General features: G+C 45.1%; 1 protein-coding gene across 1 annotated transcript in view; it reads left to right on the top strand.

Annotated features, from left to right (window-relative positions):
- Nucleotides 1–18,366, top strand: part of LOC120055043 (protein Niban 1-like) — a 36,318-nt gene that overhangs the window by 6,858 nt on the left and 11,094 nt on the right. Inside the window, exons 2-8 of the mRNA XM_039002901.1 lie at nucleotides 7,615–7,745; nucleotides 12,145–12,273; nucleotides 12,771–12,891; nucleotides 13,895–14,059; nucleotides 14,490–14,605; nucleotides 15,333–15,437; nucleotides 15,527–15,689. Of these exons, the coding sequence (XP_038858829.1) occupies nucleotides 7,615–7,745; nucleotides 12,145–12,273; nucleotides 12,771–12,891; nucleotides 13,895–14,059; nucleotides 14,490–14,605; nucleotides 15,333–15,437; nucleotides 15,527–15,689 (930 nt within the window). The remainder of the gene's footprint in view (nucleotides 1–7,614; nucleotides 7,746–12,144; nucleotides 12,274–12,770; nucleotides 12,892–13,894; nucleotides 14,060–14,489; nucleotides 14,606–15,332; nucleotides 15,438–15,526; nucleotides 15,690–18,366) is intronic.

Here is an 18,366-nt window from a genome sequence, read left to right as displayed (position 1 = left end):
GAGTGTTCTGTATGGTAAGACTGTTCTGAGAGTGTTCTGAGAGTGTTCTGAGAGTGTTCTGTATGGTAAGAGTGTTCTGAGAGTGTTCTGAGAGTGTTCTGAGAGTGTTCTGTATGGTAAGAGTGTTCTGAGAGTGTTCTGAGGGTGTTATGTATGGTAAGAGTGTTCTGAGAGTGTTCTGAATGGTAAGAGTGTTCTGAGAGTGTTCTGAGAGTGTTCTGTATGGTAAGACTGTTCTGAGAGTGTTCTGAGAGTGTTCTGTATGGTAAGACTGTTCTGAGAGTGTTCTGAGAGTGTTCTGAGAGTGTTCTGTATGGTAAGAGTGTTCTGAGAGTGTTCTGAGAGTGTTCTGAGAGTGTTCTGTATGGTAAGAGTGTTCTGAGACTGTTCTGAGAGTGTTCTGAGACTGTGCTGAGAGTGTTCTGAGAGTGTTCTGTATGGTAAGACTGTTCTGAGAGTGTTCTGAGAGTGTTCTGAGAGTGTTCTGTATGGTAAGAGTGTTCTGAGACTGTTCTGAGAGTGTTCTGAGACTGTGCTGAGAGTGTTCTGAGAGTGTTCTGTATGGTAAGACTGTTCTGAGAGTGTTCTGAGAGTGTTCTGTGGCAGGGTGCTTCAGCACACTAAGCACTGTTTCACTGGAGAGTCCTGCTCTTCCAGCCTGCCCCAACACAAACACTACACACTCCTGAAGATTTTATCAGTTTATTCTTTTTACCTTTATTTAACTCGGCAAGTCAGTTAAGAACAAATTCTTATTTACAATGACGGCCTACACCGGCCAAACCCTCCCCTAACCCAGACGATGCTGGTCCAATTGTGTGCCGCCATATGGGATTCCCAATTATGGCCGGTTGTGATACAGCCTGGAATCGAACCAGGGTCTGTAGTGACGCCTCTAGCACTGAAATGCAGTGCCTTAGACCGCTGCTTCACTCCTGAAGACGGGTACCGCACACACCTCAAACGGGTTGACCCATCCATCCTCAGTGTAATGCAGCCAAAATAAAACTTGTTTCAAGCATGAAACAGATACTTCTTCTTCAGGTCCCCATGCATTGGCACCAGGTCAGACGGTATTATAGTAAACTTGTATTATATGTAACTCTGAGTCAGATCACTCAGAGTTACATCATTAGTTTGATACCCATGGTCCCGTGTGGCTCAGTTGGTAGAGCATGGCGCTTGCAACGCCAGGGTTGTGGGTTCATTCCCCACGGGGGGACCAGGATGAATATGTATGAACTTTCCAATTTGTAAGTCGCTCTGGATAAGAGCGTCTGCTAAATGACTTAAATGTAAATGATACAACTTAGACAATCCGTTCATTTACACACTACTGCATCCACACAGATAAATGCACAGTCACACACAAACAAGCATCTTGAATGAAATGGGAGCAAACAATGTTACGGGTTGGGTCATGGCTCTATGAGGAGTTGCAGGATATCCACTCTGTGAGTGCTGTAGCCAGAGGAATGTGGATATGAGGAAGGGAGACTTCAGTCTGATAAGCACTGCGGTGATCAGTGGGGAAATGGCCTTGTTAGGGCACACAGAGAGAGGAGACGGAACTACCTTCAACTAGGTTATTGTTTAACAGCGGAGACCTGAGGAAAAAACAATAATGCCTCATGGGGGGAAGTTCCACTGAAGATGTTGATCTTTCTCTCTCTCTCTCTCTCTTTCTCTCTCTCTCTGTTATAGATACAGTTAAGGGAATAACACCAGATACCCTGTCCTGGATAATATTGTCTTGTGTCACACTGTTGCAAATAATGAGCTCTCAACATGTGCACTCTAATCATTTCACCATTATCCAACTTCCATTTCGTCCGGGTTGGAAGGGAATACGGGAGGAATTTCATTAATATATATTTTTTTAATCCACATTTTAGCTTAAAAGTTGATGATGCAGGACCAAGCTGAATGGATAATATGAGGCTCTGCTCTGTACTGTAGGTAGACGAGGGGTTTCGTTGTTCTGTATTGTAGCAGGTAGACGAGGGGTTTAGCTGCTCTGTACTGTAGCAGGTAGATGAGGGGTTTAGCTGTTCTGTACTGTAGCAGGTAGATGAGGGGTTTAGCTGTTCTGTACTGTAGCAGGTAGACGAGGGGTTTAGCTGTTCTGTACTGTAGCAGGTAGACGAGGGGTTTAGCTGCTCTGTACTGTAGCAGGTAGACGAGGGGTTTAGCTGCTCTGTACTGTAGCAGGTAGATGAGGGGTTTAGCTGTTCTGTACTGTAGCAGGTAGATGAGGGGTTTAGCTGTTCTGTACTGTAGCAGGTAGATGAGGGGTTTAGCCGTTCTGTACTGTAGCAGGTAGATGAGGGGTTTAGCTGTTCTGTACTGTAGCAGGTAGATGAGGGGTTTAGCTGTTCTGTACTGTAGGTAGATGAGGGGTTTAGCTGTTCTGTACTGTAGCAGGTAGATGAGGGGTTTAGCTGTTCTGTACTGTAGTAGGTAGATGAGGGGTTTAGCTGTTCTGTACTGTAGCAGGTAGATGAGGGGTTTAGCTGTTCTGTACTGTAGCAGGTAGATGAGGGGTTTAGCTGTTCTGTACTGTAGTAGGTAGATGAGGGGTTTAGCTGTTCTGTACTGTAGTAGGTAGATGAGGGGTTTAGCTGTTCTGTACTGTAGCAGGTAGATGAGGAGTTTAGCTGTTCTGTACTGTAGTAGGTAGATGAGGGGTTTAGCTGTTCTGTACTGTAGCAGGTAGATGAGGGGTTTAGCTGTTCTGTACTGTAGCAGGTAGATGAGGGGTTTAGCTGTTCTGTACTGTAGTAGGTAGATGAGGGGTTTAGCGGTTCTGTACTGTAGTAGGTAGATGAGGGGTTTAGCTGTTCTGTACTGTAGTAGGTAGATGAGGGGTTTAGCTGTTCTGTACTGTAGTAGGTAGATGAGGGGTTTAGCTGTTCTGTACTGTAGCAGGTAGATGAGGGGTTTAGCTGTTCTGTACTGTAGCAGGTAGAGGAGGGGTTTAGCTGTTCTGTACTGTAGCAGGTAGATGAGGGGTTTAGCTGTTCTGTACTGTAGTAGGTAGATGAGGGGTTTAGGTGTTCTGTACTGTAGTAGGTAGATGAGGGGTGTAGCTGTTCTGTACTGTAGGTAGATGAGGGGTTTAGCTGTTCTGTACTGTAGTAGGTAGATGAGGGGTTTAGCTGTTCTGTACTGTAGCAGGTAGATGAGGGGTTTAGCTGTTCTGTACTGTAGCAGGTAGATGAGGGGTTTAGCTGTTCTGTACTGTAGCAGGTAGATGAGGGGTTTAGCTGTTCTGTACTGTAGGTAGATGAGGGGTTTAGCTGTTCTGTACTGTAGCAGGTAGATGAGGGGTTTAGCTGTTCTGTACTGTAGGTAGATGAGGGGTTTAGCTGTTCTGTACTGTAGCAGGTAGATGAGGGGTTTAGCTGTTCTGTACTGTAGCAGGTAGATGAGGGGTTTAGCTGTTCTCTACTGTAGTAGGTAGATGAGGGGTTTAGCTGTTCTGTACTGTAGCAGGTAGATGAGGGGTTTAGCTGTTCTGTACTGTAGCAGGTAGAGGAGGGGTTTAGCTGTTCTGTACTGTAGCAGGTAGATGAGGGGTTTAGCTGTTCTGTAATGTAGTAGGTAGATGAGGGGTTTAGGTGTTCTGTACTGTAGTAGGTAGATGAGGGGTTTAGCTGTTCTGTACTGTAGTAGGTAGATGAGGAGTTTAGCTGTTCTGTACTGTAGTAGGTAGATGAGGGGTTTAGGTGTTCTGTACTGTAGTAGGTAGATGAGGGGTTTAGCTGTTCTGTACTGTAGTAGGTAGATGAGGGGTTTAGCTGTTCTGTACTGTAGTAGGTAGATGAGGGGTTTAGCCGTTCTGTACTGTAGCAGGTAGAGGAGGGGTTTAGCTGTTCTGTACTGTAGCAGGTAGATGAGGGGTTTAGCTGTTCTGTACTGTAGCAGGTAGATGAGGGGTTTAGCTGTTCTGTACTGTAGTAGGTAGATGAGGGGTTTAGCGGTTCTGTACTGTAGTAGGTAGATGAGGGGTTTAGCTGTTCTGTACTGTAGTAGGTAGATGAGGGGTTTAGCTGTTCTGTACTGTAGCAGGTAGATGAGGGGTTTAGCTGTTCTGTACTGTAGCAGGTAGAGGAGGGGTTTAGCTGTTCTGTACTGTAGCAGGTAGATGAGGGGTTTAGCTGTTCTGTAATGTAGTAGGTAGATGAGGGGTTTAGGTGTTCTGTACTGTAGTAGGTAGATGAGGGGTGTAGCTGTTCTGTACTGTAGGTAGATGAGGGGTTTAGCTGTTCTGTACTGTAGTAGGTAGATGAGGGGTTTAGCTGTTCTGTACTGTAGCAGGTAGATGAGGGGTTTAGCTGTTCTGTACTGTAGTAGGTAGATGAGGGGTTTAGCTGTTTTGTACTGTAGTAGGTAGATGAGGGGTTTAGCTGTTCTCTACTGTAGCAGGTAGATGAGGGGTTTAGCTGTACTGTACTGTAGTAGGTAGATGAGGGGTTTAGCTGTTCTGTACTGTAGCAGGTAGATGAGGGGTGTAGCTGTACTGTACTGTAGCAGGTAGATGAGGGGTTTAGCTGTTCTGTACTGTAGCAGGTAGATGAGGGGTTTAGCTGTTCTGTACTGTAGGTAGATGAGGGGTTTAGCTGTTCTGTACTGTAGCAGGTAGATGAGGGGTTTAGCTGTTCTGTACTGTAGTAGGTAGATGAGGGGTTTAGCTGTTCTGTACTGTAGTAGGTAGATGAGGGGTTTAGCTGTTCTGTACTGTAGGTTGATGAGGGGTGTAGCTGTTCTGTACTGTAGGTAGATGAGGGGTTTAGCTGTTCTGTACTGTAGGTAGATGAGGGGTTTAGCTGTTCTGTACTGTAGGTAGATGAGGGGTTTAGCTGTTCTGTAGTAGGTAGATGAGGGGTTTAGCTGTTCTCTACTGTAGGTAGATGAGGGGTTTAGCTGTTCTGTACTGTAGGTAGATGAGGGGTTTAGCTGTTCTGTACTGTAGGTAGATGAGGGGTTTAGCTGTTCTGTACTGTAGGTAGATGAGGGGTTTAGCTGTTCTGTACTGTAGCAGGTAGATGAGGGGTTTAGCTGTTCTCTACTGTAGCAGGTAGATGAGGGGTTTAGCTGTTCTCTACTGTAGTAGGTAGATGAGGGGTTTAGCTGTTCTGTACTGTAGGTAGATGAGGGGTTTAGCTGTTCTGTACTGTAGGTAGATGAGGGGTTTAGCTGTTCTGTACTGTAGGTAGATGAGGGGTTTAGCTGTTCTGTACTGTAGCAGGTAGATGAGGGGTTTAGCTGTTCTGTACTGTAGCAGGTAGAGGAGGGGTTTAGCTGTTCTGTACTGTAGTAGGTAGATGAGGGGTTTAGCTGTTCTCTACTGTAGTAGGTAGATGAGGGGTTTAGCTGTTCTGTACTGTAGCAGGTAGATGAGGGGTTTAGCTGTTCTGTACTGTAGCAGGTAGATGAGGGGTTTAGCTGTTCTGTACTGTAGCAGGTAGATGAGGGGTTTAGCTGTTCTGTACTGTAGGTAGATGAGGGGTTTAGCTGTTCTGTACTGTAGTAGGTAGATGAGGGGTTTAGCTGTTCTGTACTGTAGCAGGTAGATGAGGGGTTTAGCTGTTCTGTACTGTAGCAGGTAGATGAGGGGTTTAGCTGTTCTGTACTGTAGGTAGATGAGGGGTTTAGCTGTTCTGAACTGTAGCAGGTAGATGAGGGGTTTAGCTGTTCTGTACTGTAGCAGGTAGATGAGGGGTTTAGCTGTTCTCTACTGTAGCAGGTAGATGAGGGGTTTAGCTGTTCTGTACTGTAGCAGGTAGATGAGGGGTTTAGCTGTTCTGTACTGTAGCAGGTAGATGAGGGGTTTAGCTGTTCTGTACTGTAGTAGGTAGATGAGGGGTTTAGCTGTTCTGTACTGTAGTAGGTAGATGAGGGGTTTAGCTGTTCTCTACTGTAGCAGGTAGATGAGGGGTTTAGCTGTTCTGTACTGTAGCAGGTAGATGAGGGGTTTAGCTGTTCTGTACTGTAGCAGGTAGATGAGGGGTTTAGCTGTTCTGTACTGTAGTAGGTAGATGAGGGGTTTAGCTGTTCTGTACTGTAGTAGGTAGATGAGGGGTTTAGCTGTTCTGTACTGTAGCAGGTAGATGAGGGGTTTAGCTGTTCTCTACTGTAGTAGGTAGATGAGGGGTTTAGCTGTTCTGTACTGTAGCAGGTAGATGAGGGGTTTAGCTGTTCTCTACTGTAGCAGGTAGATGAGGGGTTTAGCCTCCCTCTGCACATTATCACAGTTTTTTTCCCCAAAAATGAAACATCACTGTTTCCATAGTGATACAGTGAGCTCTGTGGTCACACACTCTGTATCTTCTGTAATACATCCTGCTATTACACACTGAGGTAATGACAGTGCAGTCAACAGACACACTCATTACAGACACACTCATTACAGACACACTCATTACATCTAGATAATCTTGTAGAGCAATATGATCTCTGAGACCTGTAACACTGCTGACAGATTCAGTCTTAGTATATGGAATATCTCTGGAGCAGGATGCTGTTATTGACAGAGTCACAGGCCCTCCATACCTCTATCTGTCTGTTTTGCTTTTCCACTGAACTAGATCCATATTCATGGGTCTGCCTGGGAATGATTAAGTGGAAACTAAAGTGAAATGGGAGACTGTTTGTGTGTAGTCGTCTGATCTGACAGTCAGCAGAGAGAGGTAGAGCAGCGTGTGTGTGTGTGTGTGTGTGTGTGTGTGTGTGTGTGTGTGTGTGTGTGTGTGTGTGTGTGTGTGTGTGTCTGTCTGTCTGTCTGTCTGTCTGTCTGTCTGTCTGTCTGTCTGTCTGTCTGTCTGTCTGTCTGTCTGTGTCTGTCTGTCTGTCTGTCTGTCTGTCTGTCTGTCTGTCTGTCTGTCTGTCTGTCTGTCTGTCTGTCTGTCTGTCTGTCTGTCTGTCTGTCTGTCTGTCTGTCTGTCTGTCTGTCTGTCTGTGTGTGTGTGTGTGTGTGTGTGTGTGTGTAAGGGATCTGCTTGATGCTGAGAGGGTAGTCTGATGGCCTTGGACTGGAGCACCGCATGGCCCTCTGCACAGAGACAGACAGTCTGATTGGGCCAGTACATACACCCAATTACTTACTCATGCAACCCTTAGTCAGAGAGAAAGAGCGAGAGAGAGAAAGAGCGAAAGAGAGAGAGGAGAGGAGAGATAGAGGGGGTGTAATGAACAGTAACGACTGCCGTATGTAGTCTCTATGCTCTGTGTGCTGTGATCCCCTACATAGGCTACAGTCCCTATGATGTCACCTGGTTTGTGTCTGTCAGTGTGAAGGGCTTGAGTGACTTCCCTGGCAGTCTAGGTGTTGTGTAAGACAATACGGTACGGGCAGAGCTCACAGTGGAAAAATACTGATGAGCAAAGCGGTAGTTACAGTCAGAGGCACAGGAGTTTGAGGGCTGAATCAAGGTCTATGAAGTAAGCCTCATCAGAACTTCTCCTTTTCCTGCTCTTTGTTTGTTCTTATCTTCCCTGTCCACTTCCTTACTAATACTACCCCCTAGACCGAATTACCATTGCTATTTCTGTTATCTGCTACTACTGTATAATGCTAATAGTTACTGTAGGTCTGTGTGTTGTTGTTAATAGGTTGTGCGGAGGCAGAGCTGAAGGAGTTCAGTCCCCACTACAGGAGACAGTACTCTGTGGTCTTCTTCTCCCAAGTCCAGGATGAGCTGGAGCAACAGAAAGAGAAAATAAAACAGCTCCTCAAACAAAGGGTAAGGAGGTTTTGTGTGTGTGTGTGTGTGTGTGTGTGTGTTCAATGGATCTCTCCATTGACGCAGAGAGAACACGCCTCCCTTCCAGGACAGCTACAAGGCCTTCCCCCACCCTCCCTTCGGCAAATCGGATCACGCCTCCATCCTGCTCCTCCCTGCCAAAAGGCAGAAACTTAAGCAGGAAGCACCAGTGGTAAGGACGGTTCAACGTTGGTCTGACACAGTGGTTCCCAAACTTTTTATAATCCCGTACCCCTTTAAACATTCAACCTCCGGCTGTACCCCCTCTAGCACCAGGGTCAGCTCACTCTCAAATGTTGTTTTTTGCCTTCATTGTAAGGCTGCCACACACACACTATACGATACATTTATTCAACATAAGAATGTGTGTCACAACCCGGCTCGTGGGAAGTGACAAAGAGCTCTTATAGGACAAGGGCACATACAATAATATAAAAATAATCAATCATTTTGCTCTTTAGTTTAACCATCTTACATATAAAACCTTATTTGTTAATCAAAAATGGTGAATAACTCACCACAGGTTAATGAGAAGGGTGTGCTTGAAAGGATGCACATAACTCTGCAATGTTGGGTTGTATTGGAGAGAGTCTTAAATTATTTTCCACACACAGTCTGTGCCTGTATTTAGTTTTCATGCTAGTGAGGGCCACTCTCGCATAGGTACGTGGTTGTAAAGGGCATCAGTGTCTTAACAGCGCGATTTGCCTGGCAGGATACTCCGAGCGCAGCCCAATCCAGAAATCTGGCAATAGCTTCTGATTAAATTACATTTTCACAGAACCGCTTGTTGCAATTTTGATGAGGCTCTCTTTTTCAGATATTGGTAAGTGGACTGGAGGCAGGGCATGAAAGGGATAACGTATCTAGTTGTTTGTGTCATCCGTTTAGGGAAAGTACCTGTGTAATTGCGGACCCAACTCACTCAGGTGCTTTGCTATATCACATATGACATTGTCTGTAAGCTTGAGTTCATTTGCACACAAAAAAATCATACAATGGAAAGACCTGTGTGTTGTCCTTGTTAATGCAGACAGAGAAGAGCTCCAACTTCTTAATCAATGCCTCAATTTTGTCCCGCACATTGAATATAGTTGCGGAGAGTCCCTATAATCCTAGATTCAGATCATTCAGGCGAGAAAAAACATCACCCAGATAGGCCAGTCGTGTGAGAAACTCGTCATTGTGCAAGTGGTCAGACAAGTGAAAATGATGGTCAGTAAAGACAACTTTAAGCTCGTCTCTCAATTTAAAAAAACGTGTCAATACTTTGCTCCTTGACAACCAGCGCACTTCTGTATGTTGTAAAAGTGTTACACGCTGCCCATATCATTGCATAGTGCAGAAAATACACGAGAGTTCAGGGGACTTGCTTTAACAAACCATTTTCACTGTTGTGTCCAAAACGTCTTTCAAGCTGTCAGGCATTCCCTTGGCAGCAAGAGCCTCTTGGTGGATGCTGCAGTGTACCCAAGTGGCGTCGGGTGCAACTGCTTGCACGTGCGTTACCACTCCACTATGTCTCCCTGTCATGACTTTTGTGCCATCAGTACAGATACCAACATGAGTAAGACTCCACGATGTCTCCCTGTCGTGACTTTTGCGCCATCAGTACAGATACCAACATGAGTAAGACATTTGAGCGTGCTAATACTCACAAGGCTGCCGGCTAAGACGGCATCCCAAGCTGTCCTCAGAGTATGTGCAGACCATATTCAATCTCTCCCTATCCCAGTCTGTTGTCCCATCTTGCATCAAGATGTCCACCATTGTTCCTGTACCCAAGAAAGCCGAAGGTAACTGAACTAAATTACCATCGCCCCGAAGCACTCACTTCTGTCATCATAAAGTGCTTTGCGAGGCAAGTTAAGGATCAAATCACCTGCACCTCAGTGGAGGCTGGTGTGAAGAGCAATAGGAGGACGGGCTCATTGTAATGGCTGAAAATGAATAAATGGAACGGTATCAAACATATGGAAACCACATGTCTGCGTTCCATTCATTCCATTCCAACCATTACAATGAGCCCATCCTCCTATAGCTCCTCGCACCAGCCTCCTTTGTTCCACCTTACCCGACACCCTAGAAGACGCACTACAATTTGTATACCGCCCCAACACATCCACAGATGACACAATTGCCATTGCCCAGCACACTGCCCTATCCAGCCTGGACAAGAGGAATATGTAAGAATGCTGTTCATTGACTACAGCTCAGTCTTCAACACCATAGTGCTCTCCAAGCTGACGACACAACAGTTGAAGGCCTGTTGAAGGCCTGTTACCAACGACGAGACAGCATACAGGCAGGACGTGAGAGCTCTGACAGAGTGGTGCCAGGAAAATAACCTCTCCCTCAAAGTCAACAAAACGAAGGGGCTGATTATGGACTACAGGAGACAGCAGAGAGAGCACGCCCCCATCCACTTCGACGGGGGTGCAGTAGAGAGGGTCAAAAGCTTCAAGTTCCTCAGCATGCACAGGTGAATAAGGCGCAACAGTGCCTCTTCAACCTCAGGAGGCTGAATAAATGTGGCGTTACCCCTAAGACCCTCACAAACTTCTACAGATGCACCATCGAGAGCATTCTGTCGGTCTGTATCACCACCTGTCATGGCAACTGTACCGCTCGCAACCACAGGGCTCTCCAGAGGGTGGTGCAGTCAGCCCAACGCATCACCGGGGGCACACTTCTAGCCTTGCAAGACATACAGTATACAGCACCCGGTGTCAGAGGAAGGCCAAGAAGATCATCAAGGACTTCAGACACCTGAGCAACGGCCTGTTCACCCCGCTAACATCTAGAAGATCATCAAGGACTTCAGACACCTGAGCCACAGCCTGTTCACCCCGCTAACATCTAGAAGATCATCAAGGACTTCAGACACCTGAGCCACAGCCTGTTCACCCCGCTAACATCTAGAAGATCATCAAGGACTTCAGACACCTGAGCCACAGCCTGTTCACCCCGCTAACATCTAGAAGATCATCAAGGACTTCAGACACCTGAGCAACAGCCTGTTCACCCCGCTAACATCTAGAAGATCATCAAGGACTTCAGACATCTGAGCCACAGCCTGTTCACCCCGCTAACATCTAGAAGATCATCAAGGACTTCAGACACCTGAGCAACAGCCTGTTCACCCCGTTAACATCTAGAAGATCATCAAGGACTTCAGACACCTGAGCAACGGCCTGTTCACCCCGCTAACATCTAGAAGATCATCAAGGACTTCAGACATCTGAGCCACGACCTGTTCACCCCGCTAACATCCAGAAGATCATCAAGGACTTCAGACACCTGAGCCACGACCTGTTCACCCCGCTAACATCCAGAAGATCATCAAGGACTTCAGACACCTGAGCCATGACCTGTTCACCCAGCTAACATCTAGAAGGCGGACCCAGTACAGGTGCATCAAAGCTGGGACTGAGAGACAGATAAACAGCTTCTATCTCCAGTCCATCAGACTGTTAAAACAGTCATCACTAGCCAGCTTCCGCCCAGTACCCTGCCTTGAACCATAGACACTGTCACTATCTGGCTACCACCGGATACCCTACCCTGCACGTTAGAGACTGCTGCCCGATGTACATACACTACATGACCAAAAGTCATGCTCATCAAACATCTCATTCCAAAATCATGGGCATTAATATGGAGTTCATCCCCCTTTGCAGCTCTAACAGCCTCCATTCTTCTGGGAAGGCTTTCCACTAGATGTTGGAGCATTGCTGCGGGGACTTGCTTCCATTCAGCCACAAGAGCATTAGTGAGGTCGGGCACTGATGTTGGGCGATTAGGCCTGGCTCGCAGTCAGCGTTCCAATTCATCCCAAAGGTGTTTGAAGGGGTTGAGGTCAGGGCTCTGTACAGGCCAGTCAGGTTCTTCAACACCAATCTCAACAAAGCATTTCTGTATGGATCTTGCTTGGTGCATGGGGGCAGTGTAATGCTGAAACAGGAAAGGGCCTGTTTCAGCATTGGTGCTTCAACAAAGTACTGAGTAAAGGGTCTGAATTCTTATGTAAATGTGATATATCAGTTTTTTATTATTTTATAAATTAGCTAAAATGTATAAAAATATAATATATCTACTGCTTTCCATATCATTCTTAGTATTTATTCCGTAAATTCACACGGTGTACAATCATATAGATCACATTTGGATTACTGTTACAGTGCTATTTGGGTTAATTGGATTCGTTCCCGACATTTCACGATTTCTTGTTGTTGACGTTTTGAATATTTGTATACTTGTTTGACATTTTACTGCATTGTTAGGAGCAAGTAACATAAGCATTTTGCCTCAAACTTTGATTTGATTACTCCTGAGGAGATGGACATGGCATCATGACGTCATCTCTTTGTTGATTCAGGGTCCTCCGAAGGCGGGGGAGGTGCTGTATGAGGAACAGGTCCTCCATTTTGATTATACCCGGAAGTGGAAGGAGAGATACATGGTGGTTCGCGCCAACTACTGCCTGGAGTGTCACGACAGCTTTGAGGTGAGCAGGACGCTCTTATGACACTCTTATTAACAGCCATGAGAGAGGACTGGGATCAACTAGATTCAGATGCAGGAAAAACTATTATTCAGCAGATGGTCAGGGGGCTGGAACATAATTACAAATCATTTGTAGACTGCAAATTGACCACAAGAAGCCCAAACAGATGTCTTTGACAAAAACATAATAATTTCAAACCTTACTTATATTTGTATACGATCACATATATCACTTATGCGTGGGAATACTTTGGAACAGATTTCCAAACTTATAATCCCTTTGAGCTGATTTGCTGGTGTCTTTTATGTCCCTAATAAAATATATATATATATATATTTGGGCCCACGGGTTGCCAATTGGGGAACCCTGACATAGGACATAGTAATTGGGCAACATTTTATCTGAATGGGTGAATAGGTAGCATACGGAAAATGAATACTTTAGCTAAATAAATAACAGAAAAAGATTCAGTAGCCCTAATGACTGTTCTGTTCCAGACCTTTGTGAAGGGCGTGCCCCCGCTCCACAAGCTGCTACCAACAGGGGGCACTGTGCTCACCACAGAGGAGAAGTACATGGCCATGGTGGACCAATGCTTCCCTGTTTCTGAAACCAACAGTGAGTATATCATGCAGAAGGTTGTCCGTTGTGGGCATCCATACTTGTGTGTATGACATTGAGTTGAGTTACAGTAAGTTAACAAAACTGACTAATGATGTCAAATCTGACTACCGATGCTGTGTCTCTTTATTACCAGCTATATTATGACATATACTGACTATATACACTCTGTAGATAGTGTGTGTGGAGAGTGTGAGTGTGTAGGTTAGGTTACACAACTCTCTCTGTTGCTACACAACATTACACACTCACTAGACAAATCTCTTTATTTCAGTCTCTATGGATTCTCTAGGTGTTCTACTTGTCCAGTGGAATTCCAATGCAAATACAGTCTGTCCCAAAGGCTGTTCAAACCTGCCTACTGGGACACAGAAGCATAGAGAAACCAGTCTTCATAAAACCGGACTGATAATACACCTGAACACTGATACAGCGTGTGTTTGACTGTTGGGATTTCATTTGGTCTCTGTTGCCATGCAGAACACTTCTTTTGAAAGTTGGCACATTTTAGTCTATATACTTTGTTGTTGCCCAAACTCCCACCTCAACTTATTTTAGCCGTGTAGAGAGCACAGTGAGTGGGTTTTCATTTTTTTAGTCCTAGCTACTTTGGGAGAAGCAGCGTTACCTCTCCTGTAAAAGACGGCCACAGATGGAAATAAATACTGTGTTCTGTAGCACATCTGATCATATATTTTCTCACCAGAGATGAACACTAGCTTAAAAATACACACCTGATCATCAGCTGTTTCATCCTTTGGAATAGCCAGCGTGCTCCTTTAGTTGTCTAGCAAAACCAGGCAGGCTGGCGTGTGTGTGTGCATGCATACGTGTGTGTGTGTGTGTGTCATAAGTCCCATGCTATGGCCCAGCATGATATATGTGATACTAATAGCTAGACATCCCAGTTTGGGTGTAACAGTAGTTTGAGATCACATTGTGTAGGTGTGTGTGTACTGTATGACCAGCAGGATGGTGTGTGTGTGTGTTTCCATTGCAGATGTGAAGGAGGAGTTTGCCCCTCCTACAATGGGCATGCCTGGACAGTTCCCTGTGTACCTCAGGCTTCCGTACCGTAGAGATTACTACTTCTGCTTCCGACAGGAGGCTCGTCAAGATGCATTCCTCTCCATCCTCTCTGACTGCATCCGTCACCAGAACCAAGGTAACTAACCAGCCAGAACGAACGGTTACCATGGTAGCAGGCTCGCCACACCAGCACTGAAGCAAAGATGCATAAGTGTATTTTAAATCACATTTTCATGTACGGTCTCCTGAGGGAGGAGAGAAAACACAAAGCTCAGGTAGAACTAAGCCCGGGGCCGCGCTCCAATTCTCTACCCTTCCCTCTGAAGTGTGCACTCACTCACTCACCCCCCTCTCTCGTGTGTATGGGATATGGTGGAAGCTCCCTCTGGCCCATGTTTTCACCAACCCAATGTTTTGTAAGTGCACACTTTGTGGAGACAAGAAGGGAATTGGAACACAACTCAGGCATGACATCCTTCTCAAAAGACAAGCATCACACATTTCTTTCCACTGTCTTACACTCTTCTTTCTACCATTCTCTCTCCATCGCTCTCTCTCTCGCTCAGACTTCCTAAAGAAGAAGACGGTGGAGGTGCAGGCCTTCCTCAAGGCGGTCCACCTCTACAGACAAGAGAAGGGCCGTTATGACTCCTGGAACATGCTGATTGGCAGTGATGTCAGGGTAGATTACAGCCTGATTCTGCTTTTAACACACATCAAATACTTATACCCTTGAACATCTCTCTCTCTCCTTTAAAGGCACTATAGGAAAGGAATCTCCATCCTGTTAGTTGATGGCAGTATAATTGGGCCATTGTGTGATCAGGGGACATTTGTAATAGCTGGAAAGACTACCAGGAAGTTGAGTTAAAGTATTTCTGCTAGGAGGCTGCCATTGTCCTACTGCACTCACACACCTCCGCATTCACTTATTAGTGTGTGTGTGTGTGTGTGTGTGTGTGTGTGTGTGTGTGTGTGTGTGTGTGTGTGTGTGTGTGTGTGTGTGTGTGTGTGTGTGTGTGTGTGTGTGTGTGTGTGTGTGTGTGTGTGTGTGTGTGTGTGTGTGTGCTCACACCTCTCTCGTCATAGTTAGTACCGTATGGAATGTTCTGGAATGTCAAGAGTAAAGATGTTGCTCCCAGAGAGTTTCGTTTTGTAGTTTCACAATGTGTTCGCAGTATCTCTTACTGGTTTGCATGTTTGTCAGGGGTTATGAGGGGATAACTGTAGCTGTTTGATATGCACACACTGTTTGGTAGGATGTTCACAAATATATCATGTGTGTGCGTGTTGGTGTGTGTGTGTGTGTGTGTGTGTGTGTGTGTGTGTGTGTGTGTGTGTGTGTGTGTGTGTGTGTGTGTGTGTGTGTGTGTGTGTGTGTGTGTGTGTGTGTGTGTGTGTGTGTACAGGTACTTGCCAACTTGGTTATGGAGGAGCTGTTGCCGTCTCTGGAGAAGGATATGCTGCCTCATCTGAAAGCCAAGAAGACAGAGAGGAAGAGAGTGTGGTTCGCTGTGAGTCATACTCTTCTGTTCTGTAGTAGCTACTACAACACATGATCTTAGACCCTTACCCTCTGACCTCTCTCTCCTCTGCACCACAGACAATAGAAGCAGCTTATATCCTGGTGCAGGAGTGTCTGTTGGAAGGGCTGTCTGTTCTGAAGGAGGAGTGTAAGACGGCAGCTTGCCAGCAGGAGGTGCTGATACGTTCTGATATGGACTTGATCCTTCACTCTAGAACCTACCTGGAGGGAAAGCTTCGAGGTGACTACTAGCTAACACTGGAGAGAGAATCAATCCCAAATCCACCCCTATTCTATAACCATATATAGGGGTCAATTTAGCAAGAGAGTCAGGGGTTTTCAGCTCTCACTCACTGCAAGACAAAGATGCTGCCAGTCAGGCAGAGGACTTGAAGCATTCCATTGTGATTGATCTGTGTGTGCTTGGGGGACCTGGTTATTAGTACTTATTGGCTGCAGCAGCTGAGGTAGGTAGAGAGAGCTGCTTTGAGATCAAAGGGAAAGTGCTAATGCTAATGCTATCTTCTATTACTTGACATGATACTGTCTGTGCATCCACATGAGAGATAACATGGCAGGTTAACTATAGACTCATCCCCGTATTGTTTTGTTATTTTCAGTGTTGTTGACATTGATACCTAGCTGACTCCCTGTGAGAGTGACTGTCTCTGTTGAGTCAGCAGATGCCACTCACCAGGTCAGATAACTCTGAACACTGGGCTTTATACAATATTGATCTCCATTAAAACAGAGAGTTTACACAGGAGCCATGCCAATACCCTCCATCAAATGAGTTACAATTATCCAACTTAGACAGCAGCACTTAAGCTAACTTGTTTGATATTCTGGTTTTATTACAACAGAAGCACTATAAATGAAATCCAGAGAGAGCTCAAACTGTGATTCAGTAGCGTACTGTGTCTTGCTCTATTGACCGAGCCCTAGCTTGTGATTCAGTAGCGTACTGTGTCTTGCTCTATTGACCGAGCCCTAGCTTGTGATTCAGTAGCGTACTGTGTCTTGCTCTATTGACCGAGCCCTAGCTTGTGATCTGAGGCATGTACAGTGTCTTGCTCTATTGACCTAGCCCTAGCTTGTGATCTGAGGCATGTACAGTGTCTTGCTCTATTGACCTAGCCCTAGCTTGTGATCTGAGGCATGTACAGTGTCTTGCTCTATTGACCGAGCCCTAGCTTGTGATCTGAGGCATGTACAGTGCATTCGGAAAGGATTTAAGCAAGAAATACTAAGAATGATATGTAAAGCAGTAGATATATTAGAGTGAGCTATGTCAAGAATCCAGGAAATAAATATAATGAACAAAAATTGTGCATTTGGAAAGTATTCAGACCCCTTGACTTTCTACACATTTTGTTGCATTACAGCCTCATTCTAAAATTGATTAAATAGTTGTTTTTCTCATCCATCTACATACAATACCTCATAATGACAGAGCAAAAACAGGTTTTTAGAAATTTTTGCTAATTTATTAAAATTAAAAACATAATTACTTTATTCACAGTTGAAGTCGGAAGTTTACATACACTTAGATTGGAGTCATTAAAACTCGTTTCTCAACCACTCCACAAATGTCTTTTTAAAAAACTATAGTTTTGGCAAGTCGTGCATGACACAAGTAATTTTTCCAACAATTGTTTACAGACAGATTATTTCACTTATAATTCACTGTATCACAATTCCAGTGGGTCAGACGTTTACATACACTAAGTTGACTGTGCCTTTAAACAGCTGGGAAAATTCCAGCAAATGATGTCATGGCTTTAGAAGCTTCTGATAGGCTAATTGACATAATTTGAGTCAATTGGAGGTGTACCTGTGGATGCATTTCAATGCCTACCTTCAAACTCAGTACCTCTTTGCTTGACATCATGGGAAAATCAAAAGAAATCAGCCAAGACCTCAGAAAAAAAATTGTCGACCTCCACAAGTCTGGTTCATCCTTGGGAGCAATTTCCAAACGCCTGAAGGTACCACATTCATCTGTACAAACAATAGTACGCAAGTATAAACACCATGGGACCACGCAGCCGTCATACCGCTCAGGAAGAAGACGCGTTCTGTCTCCTAGAGATGAACGTACTTTGGTGTGAAAAGTGCAAATCAATCCCAGAACAACAGCAAAGGACCTTGTGAAGATTCTGGAGGAAAAAGGTACAAAAGTATCTATATCCACAGTAAAACGAGTCCTATATCAACATAACCTGAAAGGCCGCTCAGCAAGGAAGAAGCCACTACTCCAAAACCGCCATAAAAAAGCCAGACTATGGTTCGCAACTGCACATGGGGAAAAATATCATACTTTTTGGAGAAATGTCCTCTGGTCTGATGAAACAAAAATAGAACTGTTTGGCCATAATGACCATCGTTATGTTTGGAGGAAAAAGGGGGAGGCTTGCAAGCCGAAGAACACCATCCCAACCGTGAAGCACGGGGGTGGCAGCATCATGTTGTGGGGGTGCTTTGCTGCAGGAGGGACTGGTGCACTTCACAAAATAGATGGCATCATGAGGATGGAAAATTATGTGGATATATTGAAGCAACATCTCAAGACATCAGTCAGGAAGTTAAAGCTTGCTCGCAAATGGTTCTTCCAAATGGACAATGACCCCAAGCATACTTCCAAAGTTGTGGCAAAATGGCTTAAGGACATCAAAGTCAAGGTATTGAAGTGGCCATCACAAAGCCCTGACCTCAATCCCATAGAAAATTTGTGGGCAGAACTGATAAAGCGTGTGTGAGCAAGGAGACCTACAAACCTGACTCAGTTACACCAGCTCTGTCAGGAGGAATGGGCCAATATTTACCTAACTTATTGTGGGAAGCTTGTAGAAGGCTCCCCGAAACGTTTGACCCAAGTTAAACAATTTAAAGGCAATGCTACCAAATACTAATTGAGT

Source organism: Salvelinus namaycush, chromosome 10 (genome assembly GCF_016432855.1).
Source record: "Salvelinus namaycush isolate Seneca chromosome 10, SaNama_1.0, whole genome shotgun sequence".
Classification (NCBI taxonomy): domain Eukaryota; kingdom Metazoa; phylum Chordata; class Actinopteri; order Salmoniformes; family Salmonidae; genus Salvelinus; species Salvelinus namaycush.
The sequence above is the reverse complement of the archived record's forward strand: the minus strand, read 5'-3'. Positions and strand labels throughout refer to the sequence as shown.